At 45.4% G+C, this 27,135-nt stretch overlaps 1 protein-coding gene across 3 annotated transcripts in view; it reads right to left on the reverse strand.

Moving 5' to 3' along the window:
• Positions 1 to 26,311, reverse strand: part of IFT56 (intraflagellar transport 56) — an 89,439-nt gene extending 63,128 nt beyond the window's left edge. The window contains exons 1-4 of one of the 3 annotated variants that reach the window (XM_084617790.1): positions 24,211 to 26,311; positions 20,369 to 20,506; positions 19,677 to 19,769; positions 2,021 to 2,135 (exon numbers count right to left, since the gene is read on the reverse strand). In XM_084617790.1, coding sequence (XP_084473916.1) covers positions 2,021 to 2,135; positions 19,677 to 19,769; positions 20,369 to 20,506; positions 24,211 to 24,213 — 349 coding nt within the window. In that variant the 5' untranslated portion in view covers positions 24,214 to 26,311. Of the gene's footprint in view, positions 1 to 2,020; positions 2,136 to 19,676; positions 19,770 to 20,368; positions 20,507 to 20,648; positions 20,703 to 24,210 lie in introns of those variants that run through there. The other 2 variants (XM_084617789.1, XM_084617793.1) reach the window with 2 other exon arrangements.
• Between the last annotated feature and the right edge of the window lie 824 nt (positions 26,312 to 27,135).

Raw genomic sequence — 27,135 nt, forward strand, 5'->3', positions numbered from 1 at the left:
ATCAAACTTAGTTCACTTTGAAAGAGGATTCCAAAGTTCATGATAAATGAGGAGTTAGTGTGCTATAATGAACTGTACTATCTGTACACAAGCATATTCAAACTGGATTAACTCAGTTTAGTGAATCAGGTTTGATCATTTTTAGAAAATGCTGTGAAACCTTCCTCTTTGAGAAAGCCTTTCTACCAAAGCAAGAATGACACTTGCAACACTGACAGCTCACAACTACATGAACAATCCCACCCTCCCCACTCAACCCCTCCTTCCCAAAACAAATCAACGAACCTAAACAATAAACCAAGAGACAAAACACCCAACTCCAAGCAGGGCTTTTATCCTGAAAAGGGAGAAGAGTCAGAGACTCCATGAAGTCCACTAGGCACTTCACTACCAATATTGATTTTAAATGGAATTTGATTTTATTCAAATACTACACTGAGATAAGACAGAAAATGATGGGTAACTTCTCAAAGTAAGACTTCAGTGAGAATTTTAGACAGGCAGAATGGGATTGGAATTGGGTTCTCACCCCTCCTCTTTCAGACAGTGCCATGGGAACTTTAGGACCCTTTCTTGCAACAGCCAAGTCCTCCTGCAAGATATTGAGCATCCCCAACTCCAACAGAAGTTTTCAATAGGTAAGTGAACTCAGCACCTTGCACATATTAGCCCCCAAATGTCTAAACTGATTTGGTTCAGCACTGACTCATAAACCAGCACATCATCTATTGAATCACTCCAAGTCTATATAGGGCCCTACCCATGTCAGGGAGAACAACTGTACTGTTGCCTACATTTCTGTCAGTTGTGCTGCTCTAGTTAGCTTCAGTAGCACTGGCTCACAGATATGGAAAAAATCAACAGAACAGTAACTCCCTGTCGCTACAACTACATCACAAACTGAGTTTTAGATCTTTAAATAACAAAAATGTAAGGCTGGAAAGGACACTGAGCGTTAATATAGTCCATCCCACCACACTTGAGGCAGGACCATCCCTGAAAGGTGTTTGTTCAACTTACTCTTAAAAACCTTCAATGATGGGGATTCTACAACCTCCCTTAGTAACCTATTCCAGTTCTCAACTACCCTTATGGGTTAGGAAGTTTTCCTAATATCTAACAATCTCCCTTGCTGCAGATTAAGCTATTACTTCTTGTCCTAACTTCAGTGGACATGGAGAACAACTGATCATTTATAACAGCCCTTAACATATTTGAAGGCTGTTATCAGGTTCTCCCCCCACCACTCCCACCCCCAAGTCTTCTTTTCTCAAGATTAAACATGACCAGTTTTTTTTAACCTTTCCTCATAAGTCAGGATTTCTAAACCTTTTATCAGTTCTGTTGCTCTCCTCTAGTCCCTCTCCAGTTTGTCCATATTTTTCTTACAGTGTGGCACACAAAAACTGGAAACAATACTCAAGCTGAAGTTTCTACCAGTGCCAAGTAGAGCAGGACAATCACCTCCTGTGCCTCCATACAGTATTCCTGTTAATACACACCAGAATATTTGCCTTTTTCGCAACTGTATCATATTGTTGGCTCATGTTCAATTTATAATCCACCATAATTCCTAGATCCTTTTCTGCAGTACTACTATGTAGCCAGTTATTCCCAATTTTGTATTTATGCATTTGATTTTTCCTTGTTAAGTGTAGTACTTTGTGCCCGTCTTTATTGAATTTCATCTTGTTGATCTCAGACCAGTTCCCCAATTTATCAAGGTCATTTTGTATTCTAATTCTGTAACTAAAGTGCTTGCAACTCCTCCATCTCAGTGTCATCTGCAAATTTTATAAGCATACTCTCCACTCCATTATCCAAGTCACTACATAATCAGGAGAAATTTATTTCTAATAGACCATTTCAATTCCAGATGTTCCACCTGACCAAGACTTTCTTGTGTTCTTGTTTCAGAGCTTACTTTCCAAAAGCATAAAATACTTTCTGTAGGATGCATTGTAAGGGTTTTTAAGTCACCAAAACTCCCACCACAGTCAATCCAAGAGACACACCTCACCTTTCAAGCCTGCCTGTTCAGCTTGTGTATACATCCCCAAGAGAAAGTAAGTGCATGCTAGGTTCACCCAGACATCAGGGTTGCAACCTGGTTGCTTGGTCAAAGCCTCATACTCCTGAAAGACAGAAGGTTTGAGAGACACTTTCTCTGTGATGACCCAGACATTTGACAGCAAGACAAGCATTATGTAGACCAGAGGTTTCCCAACTTTTCTTATTGCATACCCCCTTCCAAATCTACCAGCTGCCCACATACCCCACCCCATCCCATCCCTTCTCAGCACTGATACCTTATGTGTTCTTCTTAACACTACCTGTCTTTAGCCATCTGTCCATATTTCACTGTTGCATACAGATATAGTTACAGTGCAATGTATACAACTGAAAAAACCTAAGTTCTGAGCTCAGTTAGACTGAACACTTGCTAGGCAACTGAACCCACACTGTACAGTGATTGGAAGTGAGGGCTCTATTCAACAGTGTTTCTGTATCTGTGTTCTCATTTGTACATCTTGAAGTAAATTAACTACCGTATTTTATATAACAAATTCCCACAGAGTTTTAAAGCTTTGTCTGAGTAGCCTATTACAAAAATGCAATAAATAAAATAATAAATAAAATCCACCATTACACAATTTCTCCCATGTATCCCCCAGAGATGTGTCGCGTACCACCAGGGGTACGCGTACCACAGTTTGGGAACCGCTGATGTAGACAATATTACTCTCCCTTTCTGATACCAGACAAAGTGTTACCAGATGATACAGATCAGCCAATTTGTTCCAAAATACAAAAAGGTAAGTGAGTGGTATGAACTACTTTTGGGACAGGAATTTGAAGGAAATGCAGGAAAGGAGAAAGGAGGTGGTATCGACAATTCAAGATTTGCAGACACTTGCCAAACAAAAAGGACCTGGATGGTGGACTGACAGAAGAGGAGGATGATCCATGGAAGAATGTGACCACAAGGACAAGGCAGAGGAAGAGATTGGCTAGTGGTGGTGAAATTGAGTTAACAGGTTTGCAGCACTGGGGAACAAAGAGGAGAAAACAGGCAGAAGCAAGGGTGGCAAGGAAGAAAAGAAAGGAAGCCAGTCCCTGCAGAAGAGAGGAAGAGATGATGCAGATGCAGACCCAGGAAAAATGAGGATAATTTAGAGCGGACTGTGAGAGAGAACATAAGACAGATTCATACCAACACCAGGAAGAGACAGATCTATGTGATCAGGGACTTTGAATGGATCAACGATGACTATGCTAGGCTGGGTAAGTCACTTAAAGAAGCTCAGGTGCTCTTCAGTGGAATACCTGTCTCTAGAGAAGCATGTAGGAGTGACAAGACAAAGAAGATCAGCAGATAGCTCAAGGATTGGTGGAATGAGGAAGGTTTTGGGATGATCGACCATTGGGAGACATTTACAGAAAGGAGACTTTTCTTGACTGATGAACTTCACTTGAGCAGCTGGGGTATTAACCTTCTGAAATCAAGGCTGCCACAATTGATAAGACAGGCTTAAAATTAGGAGAAGTTGGGAGAAAGTTGAGAAAGACTTGTGAAATTTCCATGCCTGCCTTCACTACGCAGGAGGAGGAAAATCAGTTAAATGAAGATACAGTAAGGGATAAAAATACACCAGAAGGTAAGAGTATGGACAGCAAGAAGAAAAGTACAAATATTGATTGTAGTATGTTAGTGAAAGGACTGTACCTAATCTGGCTAGAAAAATGTGGGAGGGCTGAGAGAAATAACTGACATGGTTGTACAAGAATAGAAGGAATCTGGGCAATAAAATAGAAGAACTGGAACTACTGGTAGATGAGGTCAAACCAGATATTATCGGGATTACAGAAACATGGTGGAATAGTAATCATGATTTGAATACAGGTATAAAAGAGTATGTGCTGTTTAGGAAAGACAGACATAAAGGTAAAGGTGGTGGAGTAGCACTGTACATCAGTGATGCAGTAAACTCTACAGAATTAGGATGTGATAGCATGAACAAAACAGAGTCTGTCTGGGTCAAAATCACTTTGGGGAAGGATTGTCAAAGAGGTTCTATTGGGATAGTGTTCGTGGTCTGCTTATAGACCCCCAGGATTGGACTGAGATATGGTAGAGATCTCTAATATTATTAGGAAAGATAAATACTACAAGGAACAGTATCATAATGGGAGATTAATTTCCTGGATATAAAATGGAGAATAAATACTACTAATATTGGCAGAGCCCAGATATTCCTGGATGTGATAGATGACAGTTTTCTTCATCTTGTAGTAACTGAACTAACAAGAGGTGATGCAATTTTAGACTTGGTTTTGGTAAGTGATGAGGACATTCTAAAAGAGCTGGTCATAGGAAGTAACCTTGGATCGGGTGATCACAGTTGTTTTATGGAAAGATAATCAAAATCAAGTTGTCAACTATGGATTTTTATTTCAAAAAGGGAAGTCTAGGGAATTAGTTAAATAAGTCACTGAACTTTACTGATACTCAGTTGAATTACGTGAAGATGCTCATCTGTCAGGCGATTGTGGTGTTGGTTTTTTATTACATTCATGGTAGAAAACCCAGATTTGCAGAGGTACATTAATCCGAACATTGTTAAAAGATAGATGGCTAGATTCTGGCTATTCTGAAACTGGTCAGCATACTGACTCCAGAATTCACTAAGTCCCACTTCTCTGAATTTTGCCTTCAGGACATCTGAGCTCTGGAGCCTTACAATTTCTAATTTAAAGGCACCTTCATCAATGAATCAAGAATGTTCTTTGCTTCAAAAGGGCAAGGTCCATGGACAGAGGTAACAAATGGATCATGAATAAATAAAAGCAAATCCTTTGCAATTTAAAGTTATAAAACTGCATTTTAAAACTTTTAATCAGATAGTTTAGGAATTCTTTCATCGTTTTCATCAAAGTTTACTCCTGGGGGAATGTTGCACCACTGCATATGTGCAGAATTCATATCCCCCGCAGATTTCTTTGCTTCCCCGCAGAAAAATTACTTTCTGACAGGGAAGTTGCAACAACAGTCATGCACTACTCCCTAGCAGCACAGGTACATCGTTTCAGGCACCCAGAGCAGCCGGTGGAGAGATAAATCACGATGGGGCTAGGGACACCCCAGCCAGTGGCTCCTATCCTGAGCCGGGATCAGCTGCTAGTCCTGGCTGGGCTAGAGGCAGGAGAGGATAGGACTTCCTCTTCCCCTGCAAGGAGTGGCTGGATCTGGGTCAGACCCACCCTCAGAAACCTCCACCAGCTGCAGGAAACTCAGCATCCTCCCCTGCTTCCTGCCCCCATTGCTCCTCAGCTGTGGGGGGAGGGATCACTGTATGGGGAGCTGCTCTCCCATCCACTCAACCCCCATGCATCCAGACCTCCCATACCCAGACACCTCTGCCAAGTCTCACCTGGTACATCCCCCTAGCCCTCCATACCCGAACCCCACCACACTGAACCTCAATCCCTGCATCTGGAGCCCCCCTGTACCCAGACCCCACCCCTGCATCCCCACTGAGCTCCCTGCACTCAAACTCCCATCCTGATGCCCCATCCTCTGCACCACCCTGAGCCCCCATGCCACTGAGCCCCCAACTAGCTTGACCCAGACCCCCACCCCACCAAGCCCCACGCCTCCAGCACCCAGACACACACCCCTGCTGAGACCCCCACACCGGACCTCCCGCCACTGAGCCACATCCACCTTCACCCAGAAGCCCCTGCAAAGTCCCATTGCCCCTGCACCTGGAACACTCCTGACAAGCCTTTCTGCATCCAGATCCCCCCACACCTAGACTCCCCCACTGAGCTGCCTGCAACCAAAGTGTCCCACACAGAATCCTCCCACTCCACACCTGGATCCCCCCACACTGAGCCCCTCCACACTTGGATCCTGCTTGGTTGAGCCTGCCAGCCCCACACCTGGTGCGCCTGGCACAGAGTCCCAGGGTGTTTCTGGGGCAGGCCCAGACCTGGTGCTGTGTCAGGGTCGGGGGAAGCCGCACCGCTGAGTCCATGTCCTGGGGGTGGGGTGGCTGCAGGGTGATCTCCCATCTTCGTGCAACCGGTGGCCTGTGCTCCCCACTGCCATGCTGGAACCTCTGCATTTATTTATGACAAATAAAACTTGCAGAATTTTAATTTTTTGGCGCAGAATGTCCTCAGGAGTAAAAGTTTCATCTGTAGCAAGAACACGCAAAGTGGGAAAGGTCAATATCTTTCCTGTTAAGTCTGTCAGAAAGATTTCAAGATTCCTCTGAAAGGCACACATAGGACAGTCTGGTGAATGATGCAGTGAAGTGTATTTAATTAAGGGTGTATCGCTTCCAAATGTCAAGCAAAACCCTTCTCTTTCTCTGTCATAGAGGGACCTCCATCTATAACAAGCAAGTTTACTTTCTGCAGATTCAAACAATTTTTTTTTTCAAAAAAAGCCTTTTATCTTTTCAAAAATGGTCTCTCTTGTGGTGTAGATTTCTATTGGTATTAAGGATAAAAACTCTTCCTTGAAAATTTCACTATCATAAAAATTTAACTAACAGTGATAGCTGGGCAGTATCACTTAAAATGCTTGATTCATCCCCCGCAAGAGACATGTTTTTTAAATCGGAAAGCAGTCCTGACAGACAATCCTTATAAATTACCTCCAATCTTTACGCTACTGTGGAATCAGAGAGAGAAACTTGCTTCACATGGTTCACAATGTCTTCTTTGTTTTTATCTCTGGCAAAAAGCTCCTCCACCATTTCTGTGTACTTCTTCACAAACTTGGCAGCTAGGAAAGACTTTCTTTTCAGGTGGTACCAACATCTATGAAGAGAAGCAGCCGTTGATTTTTTTCCTGTTCAGTCACTGATGTTGTGAGAATGACATTTGAAGTGTGATATGAAGACTTCAGATTTTCAATTTTGTCACATCTTGCAACACTGCCAGGAGGATAGGACATGTTGAAATTACTGTGTTTTGATTCAAAATGGTGCCTCACATCAGTGACCTTACAGACAGATACAGTAGTTTGGCATATTAAACACAAATGTTTTGCATTTAAATGAGGTGGCATAACAGAAAGAAAATCCGCTGTCCAATTTAGGTTAAAAGTTCAGTTTCCACTGTTGACTGTGACATTTACTCCTACTCACATTTATTTCTGGCTACATTTCCAACACTAATGAAAAAATGAGTGGCGTCCTAGTTCAATCACAGCCGATGCTATCACATGAAAAAAAGAGTTACTCACCTTCTTGCAACTGTTGTTCTTCAAGATGGGTTGTTCATGTCCATTCCAATCAGGTTTGTGCGCACCGTGTGCATGCCAACCAGAAGATTTTCCCCTTAGCAGCATCCATAGGGTCGACCTGGGCCCCCCCTGGAATCGTGCCTTCATGGCACCCAATATAGCGCCCTGCCGACCCCCCTCCACGTTAGTTCCTTCTTGTTGGCTGCTCTGATCGAGGGGTAGGAAGGTGGGTATTGGAATGGACATGAATAACACATCTCGAAGAACAACAGTTACAAGAAGGTGAGTAACCATTTTTTCTTCTTCGAGTGCTTGTTCATGTCCATTCGAATCAGGTGACTCACAAGTCAAAGTTCAGGAGGTGGGGTCGGAGTCAAGCACTGATTGGGGCACGGCTCGCCCAAAGGCTGCATCGTCTCTGGCCTGTTGTGTGATCACACAGTGCATTGTGAAAGTGTGTATCGAGGACCACGTTGCTGCTCTGCAGATTTCCTGTGTGGGGACCTGTGCCAGGAATGCTGCTGAGGAGGCCTGAGCCCTGGTAGAGCGTGCAGTGATCGGCAAAGCGGGCACCTTCGCCAGGTCGTAACACTCCCGAATGCATGACGTGATCCATGACGAGATGCGTTGGGTTGAGACTGAGAGGCCTTTCGTCCTGTCTGCCACCACTACGAATAAATGGACAGACTTTCGGAATGGCTTAATTCTCTCTATATAGAAGGCCAGCGCTCTGCGGACAACCATTGAGTGAAGCCTTTGTTCCCTACCGCAGGAATGCGGCTTAGGATAGAACACTGGGAGGAAGATGTCATGGTTGGTGTGAAACTGGGAGACAACCTTAAGGAGAAAAGCAGGGTGAGGCCTGAGCTGAACCTTGTCCTTATGAAATACCATGTAAGGGGGCTCAGATGTAAGGGCCCTGACCTCCGACACTCTCCTAGCTGAGGTTATTGCCACCAGCAAGGCCTCCTTGTATGAGAGATAAAGCAGGGAGCACGTCACCAGTAACTCAAATGGTGGACCCGTACGTCCGGAAAGGACCAGATTAAGGTTCCAAGCTGGGATAGGCTGTTGCGTGTGCGGGTAGAGCTTGAGGAGACCTTTAAGGAAATGACTAACCATAGGGTTTGCGAAGACTGAGTGACCATCTGCGCCTGGATGGAAGGTGGAGATGGTGCCCAAGTGGACCCTTATTGACAACATAAACAGAGCCTGTTGCATAAAATGGAGAGGTAGTCCAGTATAAATGGCACCGAGGCAAGCGTTGGTGACTGATGGTGTTGCTCCAACCAGAGAGAAAACCTCTTCCACTTGGCAAGGTACGTTGTCCTTGTGGAGGGCTTTCTACTGCCAAGGAGAACTTGTCTGACTTGATCAGAACAGGACAGCTTCACCGTGTTTAGCCATGGAGCATCCATGCTGTGAAGTGGAGCGACTTAAGGTTCGGGTGTCGGAGGAGGCCGTGATCCTGCATGATTAGGTCCGGGACAAGTGGTAGGGTGACCGGAGTTGCCACGGACATTTCCAGGAGCGATGTGAACCAGTGCTGGCATGGCCAGGCCGGAGCTATCAATATCACTAGGGCTCAGTCCCTGTGGATCTTGAGGAGCACCTTGTGGACCAACAGAACCAGCAGGAAGGCGTAAAGGAGATGGCCCACCATGGAAGAAGGAAGGCATCCGCAATGGAACCCGGGCTGTGATTCATGAAGGAGCAAAATAGCTGACACTTCCTGTTGCTGCACGAGATGAACAGGTCTATTTGGGGAAAGCCCCAGAGATGGAAAATTGAGCTCACTATGTCCAGCCAAAGGGACCACTCATGGCCATGAAAAAATTGGCTGAGACTGTCCACCAGCTTGTTCTGTATCCCAGGGAGGTATGATGCTTGCAGATATATTGAGTGCTCTACACAGAAGTCCCACAGCATGAGGGCTTCCTGGCACAGGGGAGAGGAGCGTGCACCCACTCCCCCGTTTGTTGATATAAAACATCGCTGTGGTGTTGTCCGTAAGGACTGATACACATCTGCCTGATATGAGGGCTCTGAAAACCTGGCACACCAGCTGCACCGCTCTCAGTTCTCTGACATTGATATGCTGAGCTAGGTCTGCCTGAGACCAGAGACCTTGTGTGCTGAGGTCTCCCAAATGTGCTCCCCATCCCAGATCCGAGGCATCTGTCACTAACAAGAGGAATGGCGAAGGGCACTCCTGCACAAACTACCTGAGGGTTGAGCCACCACAGGAGGGAGTCTAACATTGGACAAGCAGGGTTACAACGCTGTCCAAAGCATCTCGAGCTGGTCGATGAACTGACACTAGCCATGCCTGGAGCAGGCGAAGTCTGAGTCTGGCATGCTGTACTACGTAGGTACAAGCAGCCATATGCCCCAGCAGTTTCAGGCAGCTCCTTACCGTGATTGTAGGTAACTGTCTGAGACCCCGTATGACGTCACCCAGACACCAAAATCTGGCTTCTGGGAGGTATGCCCTTGCTTGAGTTGAGTCTAGCACTGCGCCTATAAAGTCTGTCCTCTGCACCAGGGACAGTGTGGATTTGGCCTCGTTGAGAAGGAGACCTAGTTCAAGGAAGGTCATTCTTATGAACCTGACCTGCTCCTCCACTTGAGATCTGGAGTGGCCTTTGATCAGCCAGTTGTCAAGAGACAGGAAAACCTGTATCTACTTGCTTGCGACAACTGCCATGCACTTCGTGAAATCTCGAGATGCTGCTGACAGGCCAAAAGGTCGGACAGTAAACTGATAGTGGCTGTTGTTCACCACAAACTTGAGGTATCGTCTGTGACATGGAACTATCACTATGTGAAAATATGCATCCTTCAAGTCGAGGGTGGTGTACCAGTCTCCTGGATCCAATGAGGGGATAATGGAGGTCAGGGAGACCATGCAGAACCTGTTTCTTGACAAACTTGTTGAGTTCCTGCAATTCCAGGATGGGTCTGAGGCCACCCTTGGCTTTCGGTATTAGGAAATATCAGGAGTAGAAGCCTTTGCCCCTGAAGAACCTCGTCTATTGCTTCCTGTATTAGAAGTTGCTCGTGAGAGGGATCCCTGAAGAGGGATGGGGAAAGGGGGTGGAAGGGCGGGAGAGCACAGAATTGGATGGAATATCCCCTCTACACCATGCAGAGCACCCAGCGGTTTGAGGTGATAAGGGACCAAGCACGGTAGAAAGGGGATAGACGGGACGAGAAGGTAAGAAGGGATGGATCCAGTCGTGGTACTGATGTGCTGTCCTCAACCGCACCTACAAAAGGGGGGTCTGGGGCCCGGCAGAGGCTTGGGCTGGTTGGAGCTCTGCCCCGAGGATTGCTGCCTCCTTCTACCACTCCTATTCCTCCTATGAGGAGCACCCTTGCAGTTCTGGGGTTGGTAGAACTTGGAGGGAGGCTGTGGCTGGAGATGCCTTCACTGAGGGGCTGGTGTATGGAGCCCCGAAGATCTCAGTGTGGCCCTTGAGTCCTTCAGACTATAGAGTCACTTATCTGTTTTGTCGCAAAAGAGGGCCGAACCCTCGAAGGGGAATCCAGGTTTGCTGGACCTCGTGGGGCAGACCAGAGACCTGCAACCAGGAGCCCCTTCTCATTACAATCCCCATAGCCATTGTATGTGAGGCCACAGGTTCTGGGCAGCACAGTGTAAGAGCTGTTGGAGTGCCCTGTTATCCTCCAGGGCCAGGGCCATCAATGTCTCCGCGACCGCTTCATTTGGGGAGGATGAGGAGGAGAGACCTGGCAGCGGACCTTGCTCACTGCCTTCAATGCTCCGTGGGTCTTGTGGCACTCGGTATCCCACGGTTTGTGGTGCCGGGGAGTTGGAGCCGAAGCCGCCGGCAGTGCTGCTGATGGGAGGGTGTAACAGCGGTGCTGGTGTTTCCGTCAGTGGTGCCACTGCTAGCAGTGCCAGCGTTGCCTGTGGGGGAGCGAAGGACGCCGAGGACACCAACGCCGACCTGGACCTTGGGCCCTGGACCTGTCCCTGGTGATAGGCCCAGGGTGTCCAAAAGGGCCACTGTGACAAAGGCTGCGATGGCAGAGGCCACAGTGCCGGGTAGGGATGATGGCTACGACGGGATCTGGACCTCCTGCTCCTGGTCCTATCAGAACGACAAGAGTCCACCTCCGCGTCTGAGGTCTCCGAGTAGGAGAACCAGGGAGAAGAGGTGCCCTGGCATGCTGGAGAGCGGTACTGAGAGGCCGGAGATCGGTGCAGCTCCCCTGCATGGGTGGGCCGTGCCGAGGAGAGGTGCACCAGGAATGTGGATTGGCGCACCATCAGTGCTGGTTTGCCCCTTGACTGAAAGTGGGGCTGTGCAGTCACCGGCAACTTGTCCCTTCTCTGCAGGGAGGACGGCACTATGAGGCACATAAGGTCCTTAGCCACTTCCAGCTCCCATCCACACCGGAGGCATTTGAAGTGGTCACCTTGATGTTCCGGGGACCGTGAGGGGTTCGGACTCAACTGAACCCCAGACAGGGCAGGAGTCTGCGAAACCCTAGAGGGCTGGAGGGACAAGGCAGTCTGGTTCGAGGTGCTCATCGATGCCACAGGTCTCTTGGATTTTAGAGGGGGAGACTGACCCCACTCTGGCCTTTTCTTCTTTAGTGGCACTGGGGACTGAAAGTGGTGCCGCACTGAAGACTGCTTTTTATTGGCGGAGCCGTGGTGGTGCTGAGGGGCCTTAGGGTCCTTGTTCGGTGCCGGAGCACTGCAGACCAACGATCAAGTACTCGGCGTGGTTCTGTGGACCCAGGGTTGGAATGTGGCCAGAGTGCTGCTTCCATCAGCAGGATCTTAAGTCTCTGCTCCCCGTCTTTAAGGGTCCTAGGTCGAAAACCCTTGCAGATCTTCCATTTGTCCTTTTGGTGGCTCTCCTCAAGGCACCGCAGACAAGAAGTGTGTGGGTCCCTCTTGGGCAAAAACTTGCCACAGTCCTCACAGAGTTTGAACCTTGGGGAACCGCGCATATCCCAGAGGTGGGGAAGATGTTGTTGGGGGGAGGGGGGAAGGAACCTCCCAAACAAAACTCAATTACAACTATTTCTAACTAACTATTTACACTATTGTACAATTAACTAAAGAGGACACTGCCAAAGCACTTGCAAGCAAGAGCGAGCTATGTTTCAGCTAGCCGTCACTAGCGGTAAGAAGGAACTCAGGGGATGGGGGGTCGGCAGGGTGCTATATGGGGCACCATGAAGGCATGACCCGAGGGGGCGCACAGGCCGACCCTACAGACACAGCTAAGGGAAAAATCTTCCGGCTGGCGAACACGTGGTGCGCACACACCTGATTGGAATGGACATGAACAAGCACTCAAAGAAGAACTTAAGATCCAGTAAGCAGTGCTTAATTTGTGCCAGGACTTGCTAGGGCTGAGCCACAGCACCTCTAGGCTTGGCAGTTGATAGCCCGGGCACCTCTGGCCTCTGGCCAGCAACCGCTGTTCTCTGGCCTCCCAGCTCTGAAGGCAGAGCCACCGCTATTGCCACTCTTACTTCTGCTCTGCCGCTGGCAGTCGCACTGCCTTCAGAGCTAGCTGCCCGGCCAACACCTGCCACTCTCTGGCCACCCAGCTCTGAAGGCAGCACTGCTGACAGCGGCAGTGCAGAAGCAAGGGTAACAATACAACACACCATGCCACCCTTACTTTGTGCTGCTGCTTGCACCAGTTCTGCCTTCAGAGCTTGGCACCCAGCCAGCAGCTGCTGCTCTCCAGCTGCCCAGCCAACGCTTAGTTTGTGCTGGGGCTTGCCAGGGCTGTGCCCTGGTACCTCTTTCATTACGAATTAAGTACTGCTGGTAAGTTACTCACTAAGGCAGTCATAGGCAAATGACTGGCAGAGCATCACAGTTCATGAATTTAATAATAAACATTTTTTTCAAGTGAGCTGGTGGGTCACATTTGGCCCACAGGCTGCCTACTGAGTATCACTGACTTAAACGTGTAGGAGGCTTTGAGTTTTTGTATAGCTGTTCTAATGAAATTATCAGCAATTTGCATCCCAAGCTAGGGGAATAGGGATGGGGAGAAAAAAACCTTGTGGGGAAAGGCTCCAGACCCAGTTGGATGAATAATCACCTCTAAAAGGTTTTTAGGAGTAAGCAGAGAGCCTATAGGTAATTCAAAAAGGGACTGATCAGCAAAGAAGACTACATCTTGGAGGTTAGAAAATGTAGTAATAAAGTGAGAATTGCTAAAAGTCAACATGGATTAGCTCTTCCCAAGGAAATTAAAATAAATCAGAGGTTTTTTAGTTATATAATTAAAAAGAGGATGAGGTTGGGCTGCTATGCAATGTGAATGGAGACAAGATTAAAGATAATCCAGGAATGGCCCAAAGATTAAAACAAATGCTTTGCCTACATTTTCAATATGGATGATAAAATGGAACATAGGCAGGACAGCTGATGGAAGTGAGTGTACAGAAATACGGATTACCACAGGTAGAAGAAAAACTTAAACAGCTTAATACGCTCAAATGGAAGAGACTGGATAATTTCCAACTCTGAATACTGAAAGAACTGACATATGAGATAAGTAATCCGGTATCAAGGATTTTTAATAAATCTATTTGGGGTAGTTTTGTATGACTGGAGAATAGCTAATGACGTACCTATATTGAAAAAGTTAAAAACATGATTCAGGCTACTACAGACCTGTTAGTCTAAGTTCAAGGCTTTAGAACAAACTGTGAAGGCAAGAATAATTAAATTCATGGAGGTAAACGGAAGAGGGAAGCTGTCATTTAACATGGGTTTACCAAAGGCCGATGATGCCAGATTAACCGACTTTTCCTTCTTTGAGAAGAAAACTGATTTTTTAGATAAGGGAAATGGAGTAGATCCAATATACTTGGACTCCAGTAAAGCTCTGACATGATACCACACAGGAAATTATTAGTTAAATTACAGAAGATGGGGATTAGTACAAGAAATGTAAAATGGATAAGGAACTGGCTAAAGGGGAGAAGGCAACAAGTTGTGCTGAAATTATCAGACTGGAGTGCAGTTACTAGTGGAGTTCCTCAAGGACTGCTCTTTGGATCAATCTTATCCAATGCTGGGGCCATGGCACAAAAAGTAGGAGTGAGTTAATGAAATTTGCTGATGATACAAAGTTGGGAGGCATCGTCAATGCAGAGGTGGAACAGCATGTTATACAGGAAGATCTAGATGACCTTGAAGACTGGCGTAATAGAAGTGGTATGAAATTCAATAGTACAAAATACAAGGTCATGCACTTAGGGTTTAAGTATTTCTGCCACAAGCTGTGGCCTCATCAGTTGGAACTGAGGTGGGAGACCTGGGTGTGCTGGCAGATCATAGGATGACTCTGAGCCACCAATGTGATGCAACTGCGAAAAAGAAAAATACTAGGATACATCAGATGATGACAGTGGCCAGGATGTGGGCAGTTGAAGCAGGAGTCCCACCTAGTGGTCAGAGCAGGAATCAATATCCAGGAATCGGAAGCCAGGTGCCCAAGCCCAAGGTCACAGCTGGAGTCAGGAGCCATGAGTACAAGTCCAGGGTCAGAACCAGGTTATCTGGAGTGAGGCAAGGCAGGAGCAGGGCTGGAACAAGTCAGGAGCTATCACAGCCATGGGCAAATGCTTTGAGCAGCCGCTGAATTGCGGCTACTGCTGGGCCTAAAATCCAGCCTTCTGACCCTTCCAATCCATCAGGCAGTGTAGCCACTCAGGCAGTCTACTACAGGCCAGCTGCGCTCATCAGATTGCCCAGAGACTGGTTCTGTGGCAGGCACTGCTTCCAGACTAGCTCTGTTGCAGACCCTGATTCCCAACAAGCACAGGATTTCCAGTAGAGAAAGAGAAGTATTAATGCCACTATACAAGGCACTGAGAATACCTCTTTCAGAATATTGTATACAATTCTGGTCACCCCTGCTCAAGAAAGATGAATTCAAACTGGAACAGGTGTGTAGAGAACAGTTACCAGGATAATCAGGGGAATGGAGGGCCTACCTTATGAGACTGGAAGAATTTGGCTTGTTTAGACTAGCAAAAAGAAGGCTGAGAGAGGATATGATTGCTCTCTATAAATATATCAGGGGGGTGAACACTAGGGAGGATGAAGAGCTGTTTAAGTTGGATGACAATGATGGCACAGGCACAAATGGGTATAAACTGGCCGTGAGCAAATTCAGGCTGGAAATTAGAAGTCGGTTTCTAATAATCAGAGAAGTGGGGGTCTGGAACAACATCCCAATAGAACTTGGGGAAGGGGGAAACAACCCATAAATAGTTTTGAGAGACAGCTGGAAAAATTTGTGTGGGATTGTATGATGGTGATGGTAGGGGGCAAGGCTTGGCAGCCCTGGGAGTTCCTTCCAATTTATGTTTCCAAAAGCTCATGTTTCAGAGCTTCAGCCAGTCCCCTGGAGGGGTCAGGAAAGGATTTTTCTCATCCCCCAATCTATTCTGAGTTTATATTTGTTTGTCTGCTTTTGTGCCCTTCCTCTGAAGGATCAGAGATGACCACAGATGGAGAGGAACGCTGGACAGAGTGAGCCAGTGTTCTAAGGCAGGACTGAGCATTCTCTCCCTCACTAGCATAGCTGGCAGGTTCTTGCTCACATGCTCAGTCTAACTGATTATATGCAGGTTTGGGAAGGGATTTTTCCCCAGGTCAGATTGGCAGGAACCTTAGGAATTTTTCTGCAACAAGAGATACAGGTCCCTTACCAGGACTGTCTAGCTAGATCTCACTTAATCATAGAATCACAGAATATCAGGGTTGGAAGGGACCTCAGGAGGGCATCTAGTCCAAGCCCCTGCTCAAAGCAGGACCAATCCCCAACTAAATCATCCTAGCCAGGGCTTTGTCAAGCCTGACCTTAAAAACTTCTAAGGAAGGAGATTCCACCACCTCCCTAGGTAACGCATTCCAGTGTTTCACCACCCTGTCACTCATACACTGCAGTTCCTCCTGTTCTCTGCCTGTGCCACATAATAGTTGGGTCTCTTTTGTGCTGTAATACTTTGGTCTAGTGTCAGTGGTTGGGTTTAGTGTTGGGACAGGTGCTGTTGGTGGCCTGTCACATACAGGAGGTCAGACTAGATTATCTGCTGGTCCCTTCTGGCCTCAAACTCTATTACCTTTATTTCATATTAGATTCTGACATATGATGTGTGCTACTGGTTCCTCCCTGTCCACATTATAGAATAAGTCAATAGAATGGACAATGGGGGACTAGTAACAGTATAAAAGTTAACTGTGGGGCTATATAATATATTCTGTGTCCCAGATAACAAACAACTTTTTTCTAATCTTTTCTGATGCTTTGAAGTTCCCTATTCCATGTCACACCCTAGTATGCACTGTTCTGGTGACATCATATCCGCCAGGAAACCCCACTCGATAATGGAACTCATCTATTGTGGATTCCGGTATATACCTGTTTAAATAACTGTAAGTCATGGTTTAGCACAGACTAAAATATGGACATAAAAAGACTGTATCAGGAATTCCATAATAGCGACAATAAATAAAATAAAATCCACATTAAGTATTACAACACCACTGTTGGACACGGGGTCCCAATTTAAGATTTTAAAATAATCAGCCACAGTTATGCAAAGGTACTGAATATGTAATACCTCACCTCTAACTTCCTTCTACATTTATGTTCATTCCATATGCTTGAATGTTGCCATATACGCCATTTAATTTCATCAGTCATTTGTGTAGAACGAAGCACATTATGCTCAGCGTCTTTAACAGATTAAATTTTTTATTCTATTTTTTTTTTTAAATATCAAGCAACTTTGTGCCTTGTGAAAGACAGCTGTGAGGATAAAAATCACTGAAATCGTCTTTAGTTACATCCAGAAACTATCTGTTTGTGGGGATGGAGAGATACTTAGTTAAAAAAATTGAGACCTCTCTACAAGTGCATAAAAAAATTCCAAGCCACTTTCCATTTTAAGTTAAAAGCTGGTCCGTGTATATATGTATGTGTCACACAGACCAGCTCCTAATGCCTCTGTTAGCAGACAGCAGAAGAGATGAATACAAATACTTGCACTTTTTAAAAGCCTGGATCAATATCACCACCTGGTGGTGAAACAGATTTAGACGGACTGCATTATTTTATTGACTGATGTGTCAGGTCCTCTTTTACTCTTACATCCAAGAGAGTGTTCGAAATTTAAAATCCATCCTGGATTTCCTTCTAGTAATGTAAGCCCTTACGAAGTATTCAAAGCAACAGGATAAACTTAACAATTTTTTTTTTTACAGAATGTCTCTCCATCTCTACAAGCAGATATTACCAAATGCAACTAAAGAAAGTTTCAGTACTGCCAACTCATGCCCTTTAGCCTACCCAGTTCTAACATTTAAGGTGATGGAAAAGGTTAAGGTCTACCAATTCCAAGCATCCCTGGCAATTGTAGAGAAGACAATTAATCAAGTGAGATATTTCCAGCTGCTCCTAACCTATATCCCTGCTCATTGTTCCAGAATAAGGATAAAATGAAATATTCTCAAAAATCTTGCAGACATATTCAGGGCTGGCTGGGAAGGGATATTCCATCTCCAACCCAAGTCTGGAAACCCATTTAACCCTGTACGTTTGAGCAGAAATCTCCACCTAATTCTATAAGGGAAAAAGTCATCATAGTTCCCCAGCATAATTCTCTAAAACTATAGAGGAATGTTTTTTCCCCTGGGATCCCTAGTTCTATGAATTCACATTAATATTTTTCCCAGGGCTAAAGGGAGGTGTGAAAATGGGAAAGCATAGAAACAAATTAATAGGCTGTGAAGGCTCGTTTCAGAATGGCACAAGGCAAGATAGTCAATAGAAACAGACTTAGGTTTTGCTAGATGTCAAGAGAGAGTGATGTGTTGGGCACACCTGAGAACAGAGTATGGGCTCAGTGACCCAAGACTGGCAGCAAATTCTATTTCACAGCGGGAGAGGCAGAAGGGTCATGGGAACGATAGTGGGGAGAAGGCAGAATCCTACAGGGGCACCTTCTTACCCAAAAGGAGTACAATAGGCACTATATGATGCAAGCAACTTGATAATCTATAGATTATTTGAATAAACATATTTTCTAAAAACCTTGAAAACTCTTTGGGGTAAAAGGGAGGTTTTATGCAGACATCAGAAAATTCATAGAAGAGCAACAAAATCAATTAAGGGGCTAGAGGGACTGAGAAAAAAAGATTAAAAATAATTAAATTTGTAATACTATTGCTTGGCTAAATAGTGAAGGTGGGGATATGATTGTGTTGTCCCTTTTTGACCTGAATGGGTATTCAAAGTTCAGGGCCCTTCGGATATTCCTGCTGGAAGTATTGAAGATAGAATCTCATATTTCCTTTGTACATTCCTTGTAAATAAACGAGATTGCATCAAAGTCCTCCTTTTCCAAATACAGGATTAGCCAAAGGCAAAAGGAGGAGTTTCTTAGCTTACAGGTCCAAGCTTCTTTTCAGCCAGCATCCCAGAACCAGAACCTCTCTCTAAGTTTCTTTCGGAATCTCACTTTGGTTATAGGCTTCTGCTTGGATTTTTCCAGGTAGTCTCTGTTTCTCTCTGGTCCTGTGCATTTATGCACACACGGGTTCTGCGCCCACCCCACCAAAAATAATACTTAGTGGGTGCACACACACACCTCATGCCCATACAGTCCAAACCTCTTCGGTGGGTTCACATAACCCTTTACTTTTAGATGGAGGGCTGTGGTTAATTTATCCTTACAGTTATGCCAACTGAAGAGTGTATTCACACCCATCTATTACAACAAGGTTTTAACTCAACCCATAACAAGGTTCCACCCAGCTCAAAGAATAACTTTCCACAAATTGAAAAGGAGTACTTGTGGCACCTTAGAGATGAACCAATTTATTTGAGCATAAGCTTTCGTGAGCTACAGCTCACTTCATCAGATGTAATCCGATGCCATCCGATGAAGTGAGCTGTAGCTCATGAAAGTTTATGCTCAAATAAATTGGTTCGTCTCTAAGGTGCCACAAATACTCCTTTTCTTTTTGTGAATACAGACTAACACGGCTGTTACTCTGAAACCTTTCCACAAATTAGTTTCTGAAGGTGTACACACCAAATAGGAAAAAGAATGTTAGAACAACTGTCATGAAATTAAGAAGGGGACAATTTAGGCTTTGGGACAAAGATTAACCAGAATGCTGGACCAACAGACTGTTTCAGTGTAGAAACTCCTATTTCCCTAATCCAAACTGCCTTTCTGTATTAGTTTGCTCTATTGCTGCTGGATTTATAGACAAATGGCCTGGCCCATTTCTTCCGCACCACCAAAAACCATCTCTCATGCCTGCTGCCATCACTTTAGGACAACATCCTGATTCTCTCCAGCAGGAAGCAGAATTTCTTCATCTCACCTCCAATGCTCTCTTGTAGTCCCCCAGGTGAAAGGCACAGTATCCAATCCAGAGGTCAGTGTCCTCATCTTGTTCCCCTGCATGCCGTTTAAACTTCAAAGAAAAAGGAATGCAAAAATGACACCAGCTGTCAAGGTTTGTGAGATTGTCTCATGTGAAACAAATCCATTTATAAAATTAATATTAGGATGATTTCTGCTGGCTTTACAACCCTGGACACTGAAGTCAAGCTGTATCAATATCACATTTTCAAGGAGAGGCATTCTATCCAGTCACACAGTCTCTGTACAAATATTTAAAAGCTGTAAACGTAAAGGAGGGCAAGCGGTTATTCAGGCTGGTGCAAGGGGCATAACTAAGGTGTGAGAAAGAACAGAAAAGACAAATTAGTTGGAATAGCTGGAACTTTTCCCAAACAGGAAGCTCTGCTGCAATTGGGAACAGTCTGCTAAAAGGAGCCTCATCACCCCAGTCATTGGAAGAAGGGTCTGGGCAAGGCCCCGGGGCTGTGCTCTGGGCATCAACCTTGCACTGGCGGGGGATGGGGGGAGTGGACCCGGTGACCTGCGGCCCCTCCCGTTCGCATCCCCGTTGTCTGGGAGACTGGCGGAGTTAGCTCGTTAGCTGCGGAAGCGCAGAGCCCCGTAGGCCGAGCCCTGCAGTGACCCCGGGGCAGCCCCCGCCCCCGTTACCTCCAGCAGGGCTATGGCGCCGGTGAAGTCCCTCTGGGCCAGCAGCTCTTCTAGCTGCAGGACTTTCTTGCCTTTCTTCTTCCGTTTGTCACCCTGGGGCGGGGCGCCCCCCACGGCCGGCTTGGCCCGAGAGAGCATCTGGAGGGGGCAGAAAGAAGACGGGAGACGGGCTCAGAGCGGGGAGGTGCTGGGGGGCGCCAGACCTCCCCGCTCCTGGATCCCCCAAGCGGCGACTCGCCAGAGGCGGCGGCGGCGGCGACCTCCCCGCCCTGTCCCTCACCATCTTGCTCCTCGCCTCTCCAACGACTCCGTTACCCCGGTAACCCCGCGGGGGGGGGGAGGGAAGAATGACTAAGTGAGACACCGAATAGGCCCCGGCTGGAACTCACGTCCCCGCTCACAGTTCCGACCCCGCGGCTAACGCAGAAGAGGAGCCGCTCGATTCTTCCGGGAAGAGTTTGAGAAGGGGCCATTTCCGCTGTGGCGCGTGGTTATCACCATAGCAACCCAAGGAGCTAATTTTGTCGCCGCAGCGTCACAATATTTGGGGTTTTTTGGGTTAATGTCCCAGCTCATGGGGACAAGCGGTTGAGATGAAACCGTGAGTTTTCATTTATAATACAAAACCCAGCCTTCAGGGGTACGGAGACAAGCTTGAAAACAGGACCCAGGTACGCTTGAATCATAGACTATCAGGGTTGGAAGGGACCTCAGGAGGTCACGGAGTCCAACCCCCTGCTCAAAGCAGGGCCAATCCCCCATTTTTGTCCCAGCTCCCTAAACGGCCCCCTCAAGGATTGAACTCACAACCCTGGGTATAGCAGGCCAATGCTCAAACCACTGAGCTATCCCTGCCCCCCAAAGGGCTCATAGAATCATAGAGTTGGAAGGGACCTCAGAGGTCATCTAGTCCAACCCCCTGCTCAAAGCAGGGCCAATCCCCAATTTTTGCCCCATCCCTAAATGGCCCCCTCAAGGATTGAACTCACAACCCTGGGTTTAGCAGGCCAATGCTCAAACCACTGAGGGATAGCTCAAACCACTGAGCTATCCCTCCCCCCAATCATCAATCAAGAAAGCAAAGGGAACAGATTTTTGGTGTCCAACTTATGCTTTTTCAGTGCCTTGGGTGGGGTAATAGTGTGATTGTGCAGCAGAAAACTTCGTGCTGTGGTACAACACCAGTGCTTTTGTCAGGCGAGACCATAGTACCGTCTTTTGACAACATGCTTAGGGGCTCTACATAGGATATAACACTAAATTATGAAAATCGGAACAGGGAACTACTGAATTTTGACCCAGGCAACAAATGATGCAGTGATGATGTCATGACATGTATCAGCATGTGCTATATGATGTCATCACTGTTCTCTTCAGTGCCATCAGTGTGCAGGGGCCTTTACAGACAACTCAATAGATGAGTTCCTCCCACAAATGGCCCATTAACATTCTTCAAGTCAGAGGGAAGAAAGGAAGTGGGAGAGCAGCTGAAGGGGTTTTTAGTGGGTTATAGATTGTTGTCCTCGTCCTCAAAGGAAACCTGCATAAAACTTTCAAAAGACAAGTCTGTGAGCTTAACTTCTTAACTTTGCTAGACACTAAAAATCATGGTCTGAAATGAATAGACATTGGCTTTATGGCTTATTAAAACTGTGTAAGTGAACTGTTAGTGGGCCTCTTCACCTTGAACAATCCCTTGAAATATGTGCTAACCAATCTGTTCCATCTTGTCTTTAGCTGTGACACTCTGAATACGTTTCCCAGACCTGAAGAAGAGCTCTGCATAAACTCAAAACCTTGTCTCTCTCACCAACAGAATTTGGTCCAATAAAAGATAATACCTCACCCACCTTGTACATCTAATATCTTGGGACCAATATGGCTTCTCCAACACTCTACAAAATATGGACATTTTGCAGTTGTTTGTTGCACCAAAGCAGTCAGGGTGTTAACTCATTGACAGTGAAAACCCATTGTTTCTGTCGTCTATCACATCTCATGACACAGAGCCTGCCTGGAGAGTGAAACTGAATATTCATGGAAACACTAGTGACTTTTAAATAATCCAGAAGCAGACATCTAAACTTCAACACCTCCCAGAACGGAAGTCACCTGACACAGCCCTGACTAGCCCTGAAAGTACTCTGAACAAATGGGCCAGAGACACAACTTACAAAGACCAACAGTATCGTGTGCCCCAGTGGTAGTAGTTATAAAGAAAAGTGGAAAAATATGAATCTGTGTGGAATTTAAAAGACTTAATGAAGCAATTGTTAGAGAAAAATATATTATCCCAACTCTGGATGATTTCCTTCCCAAATTGAAAGGAACTAAACTGTTCTCCCAAGCTGAATGCCTTGAGCCAACTCTGGCAAATTCCTCTAGCCAAAGCTGAACTGACTACATTTATCAAACCCTTTGGGAGATTTCACTTTCGAAGATTACCATTTGGGATTACCAGTGCACCTGAAATTTTCCAAAAAAAAGATGGCAGAACTGTTAACGAACACAAATGGAGTTGTAGTTTTCATGGACAATGTTTTGATATATGGATCTTCAATGAAGAACACAACAAAACCCTCAACAAAGCCCTAGGCCTAATCAGTCAGTCCAGATTGAAGTTAAACAAAGAAAAGTGTGTTTTCCGCCTACCCCAAATTGAGCTTTTGGGACAGGCAATAAACAAAGATGGAATCAGTCCATCTGAGAAAGTAAAAGGAATCTGAGAATGGAATGCACCAACAAATGTACCAGAACTGAGAGCGTACTGGGCATGGTAAATTACCTTGGTCAATACCTACAAGACCTTTCTACAGTGACAAAATCACTGCATGAACTGTCCAGTGCATCTTGGCGATTGGGGCTAAATCAAGACATTGCCTTCTAAAAGGCAAAATAAATTATTTCAGCGGCTCCAGTTTCAAGTACTATGATGCAAACAAACCCACAATGGTCAGTGTGGATGCAAACACCGCTATGGCCTAGGTGGTATACTGTTGCAACAACACAAATCTGTGTGGAAGCCAGTTGTGTTTTGCTCTTGCACACTCACAGAAGCAGAAAAGTTATACAGAGTGAATGAAAACAAGGTCCTGGCAAGTGTGTGGGCTTATGAAAACTTTTACAGATATCTGTGTGGATGGGATTAATTTACAATGATAAAAGACTATAAAACCCTCATCAATGGAAAAGGCTTGGATCAAGCACTGCTGAGATGTCAGTGTGTATTGATAAGGTTAGTGTGATTTAAACCAACTTCTAAATATGTTCCTGAGAAAAATCTGGTAGTAGCAAACACTGTCATGGAACCCCGCATCACACTGTGACGTTACCCAGGGTACAATTTGGACTGTTGAATAGCTGAGCCCCTTCAGTTCTCTAGCCTGGGATGCCCTTTACATTATTTTGCGGTATAAACAGCCACTCCTGGCCTGCTCACACAATCTTCAGCATGTAAATGCACTCCCAGCTAAATACATGAGCACTCTGAGCATTCACTTTACATATAGGGCAATACTCGCAAATTCTAAGTCCCAGCCTTATTCCCTGAAATGTGCATCTTGTGCTCCTCAGCACCCTCCTGTATAATACAAGTTCATAGAAAGTCCATCATTTCATCAAAGGAAAATGATAATCCGCCAGGCTTGTTATCCCACACCCTTTAATTTAAACACTGGTTAAGACAAAACAATAAGATATGCTTAATACCTACAGAAAGATAGATTTTAAGTGATTACAAGTGATGATGCATAAAAGTCAGGATTGGCTACAAAAAAAAGAGTAAAACTCAAGTTAATACCTAATTTAACAAGTGAACTTAAAAGCAAAAGATTTTGTCTCACCATAAGCTGCAGTAAGTTTCACAGCTGGATCCTCTTTTCAGCCTGGAACTTCTCCCTTGCCCCCTTCTGCCTTGGTTCAGAGTCTCTCTGGTATTCATTGATGTCATAAGCATAGAGATGGGAGGAGAGGTGATTTTGAGGTCACTGTCTCTCATTCTTATATCCCTCTCCCTTCTTTGAGGATTACCCCGAGCTGGGTGTAGGCAACAAGCAGCTTCTTTTGGACTTCCTGTGATGCAATGTAAATTTCTTATTCATACCTTTCTCCTGCTGAAGAATGGCCACTTAAGCAGCTGTTAGTTTTTTTAACACCTCGCTGGGGTCAGTGTGTCTTTGTCTCTGAAAAACTGGTTTGTGGGCTTTACCCAGTATTACAACACATTTCAGTAACAATCATACAGTAGAATATCACAACTTCACATACAGTGTTGCTACATATATATCAATGGGGTAATAATGTTCAGTAGATTATGACTTTTCAAATGATACCTCACAAGGCATACTTTGTACAAAATTTACCACAGTCTTGTAAAAGTGATGAACATGATTGTATAGAGTGTCACACTCTCAGCTACCTATGATCTCAAAGATGATGTAAAGGCATACGGCGATGCACACAGATCAGTGTCAGAAAAGAGGCTACACCAGCTACAAAAAAGCAACCTCAACAGACATGCAACTGCAATAGGTTCTAAATTACATTAGGGCTGGCTGGCTCAACTATAAAGGATACTAAGGAAGTAATAAGAAACTGCTCTGTGGTACATAGACAATTAAGTAAATCGAAAGGACTCAAGATTAAGACGACTGCATTGTAATTCCAAATGAAATGACAGAAGAAATATTAAACCTCATCGATGAAAGACATCAAGGATTAACTAAATGCCATAAATGGGCCAACCAGCCAGTGCAGTGGCTTGGCATCAGCAAGGATAAAAACAATAAAGTATCTGCATGTGAACATTGCAGAACTAATAGACCAACACAACACAAAGAACTTTTAATAACACCACATCTACCAAACAGACGTTGGAAGAGACTAGCTTCAGATTTCTGCGAATACAAAGGATATCATTGCTTGGTCGTAGTGGACTATTTTTCCATGTATAGAGAAATAATGTACTTGAAAGACATAACATGTCACAGTGCTATCAAGTAACTGAAGTGCACGTTTGCTTATTTTGGCATTCCAGAACAACAAGGGATGGACAATGGACCACAATTCACTGCAGCAGAATTTAAGTCATTCTGAACAAAATATGATTTTGATTATATCACTAGCAGCCCATGTTACCCAGAAGTGAATGGAGAGGCTGAGAGAGCTGTACAGACAGCCAAGAAGACCCTACAACAGGAAGATACATTCCTTTTTATCTGAGCTACAGGTCAATAGCAGCTACAGGATATAGTCCAACATGACTTATGATGGGAAGACAACTCAAAACTACTGCTCCAACTTTTGGAAAGAATCTATTTCCAAAGTGGCCAGACATGAAGAAAGTAACTAAATCTGATAAAAAGGTAAAATGAGCTTATAAACACTTTTACATCACACAATACTCAGAGAACTGCTGTGTCTAGAACCTGGTGACCATGTTCATGTCAAATTGGACAGAGAGAAAGGATGGACAACTTCAGCTGTCATAAAGAGAAATAACTTAGAGCCCAGATATGTGATTGAGACTAACAGTGGAGAGTTCAACTGAAACCATTGGCATCTAAAGTTTGTTCCTCAGAGAGAACAATCAGCAGAGAAAACTCTACAGACAGTGGATTCCAAACTGACCACATCCAGTTGTTGCAACTAATGGACACCCAGATGACCAAGCTGTTACGCTTTCAGGTTGTGTAATTCGAAAGCCAGTATGATTCAGAGACATTTAACAGAATAATTTATACTGAACTTCAAAGATACATGTAGGTACATTTTGTAAATGCTAGGAACGTATTAAAGGGGGAGATGTAATGGAATGCTAAACTGTATTATGCTGTTAAGCCATGAGGTGTCACAGTGTGCAACATACCTTATTTCAGCTAACCTCAGCCTTACAGGGCAGAGCATTAAAGGATCTTATGGAAGATGCATCTCTGGTGTATCTCTCTGAGAAGGAAACTAAATAAATGACATAGAAGTTTGACCTGTCAGTAGCAGCCCTGCAACCTATCATTTATGAGGTGTACATGACTTCTGCCAAATCTGCAGAGAACATGTAGCAAAGAGAGGAGCTGAAGCCATTAGAGCCAGGGAGGAAACCACCTGGCCACACTCACAACCAGAGCAGACCTGGTCCCCACTTTTCTGGAAGTGAAGGTTGGCTGGATTGCCGAGCTTTGATGCCTTACAAGCTCTCCAATATTGGCTCACCCCATTGAGTGGTGCTTGTGTGCCATGCTGGTGCCTGTGGGATTGGCTCTCCACTGGTTGGGCTCACATGCATCTGAATGTGCCACTGTCGCTCTGGCCTTTTGCTTCCACTAGTCTGCTCATGGCATCAAAGGAGAAATCGTTCACAGTAAATTGTGCAGGTCTGTGATCCCTCGTCTCTCTTCTTACTTGTTTTGAAGCAGCAAGTTAACCATGTTGACAATTAAATAATCATCATTGGTAAACTGAGCCAACACATAATTGAGATGAATGGGGCAGTTCATATCTCTCAGAATTATTGTTTTATGTTCTCTGCAGATGCAATCGATCATCCCTCAGCCAACTCCGTGGGTGCTCCGGGGCTGGAGCACCCATGGGGAAAAATTGGTGGGTGCTTTGCACCCACCGGCAGCCAAGCTCCCCCCCGCCCCACCTTACCTCCGCCTCCTCTCCTGAGCACACCGCATCCACACTTCTCCGCCTCCGTCCCAGCGCTTGCCGCTGCAAAACAGCTGTTTCACGACGTAACAAGCTCCAGGACAGAGGATCGGGAATGTGGC

The sequence above is a fragment of the Lepidochelys olivacea genome, assembly GCF_965140295.1.
Source record: "Lepidochelys olivacea isolate rLepOli2 genome assembly, chromosome: 1".
NCBI classification, from domain to species: domain Eukaryota; kingdom Metazoa; phylum Chordata; order Testudines; family Cheloniidae; genus Lepidochelys; species Lepidochelys olivacea.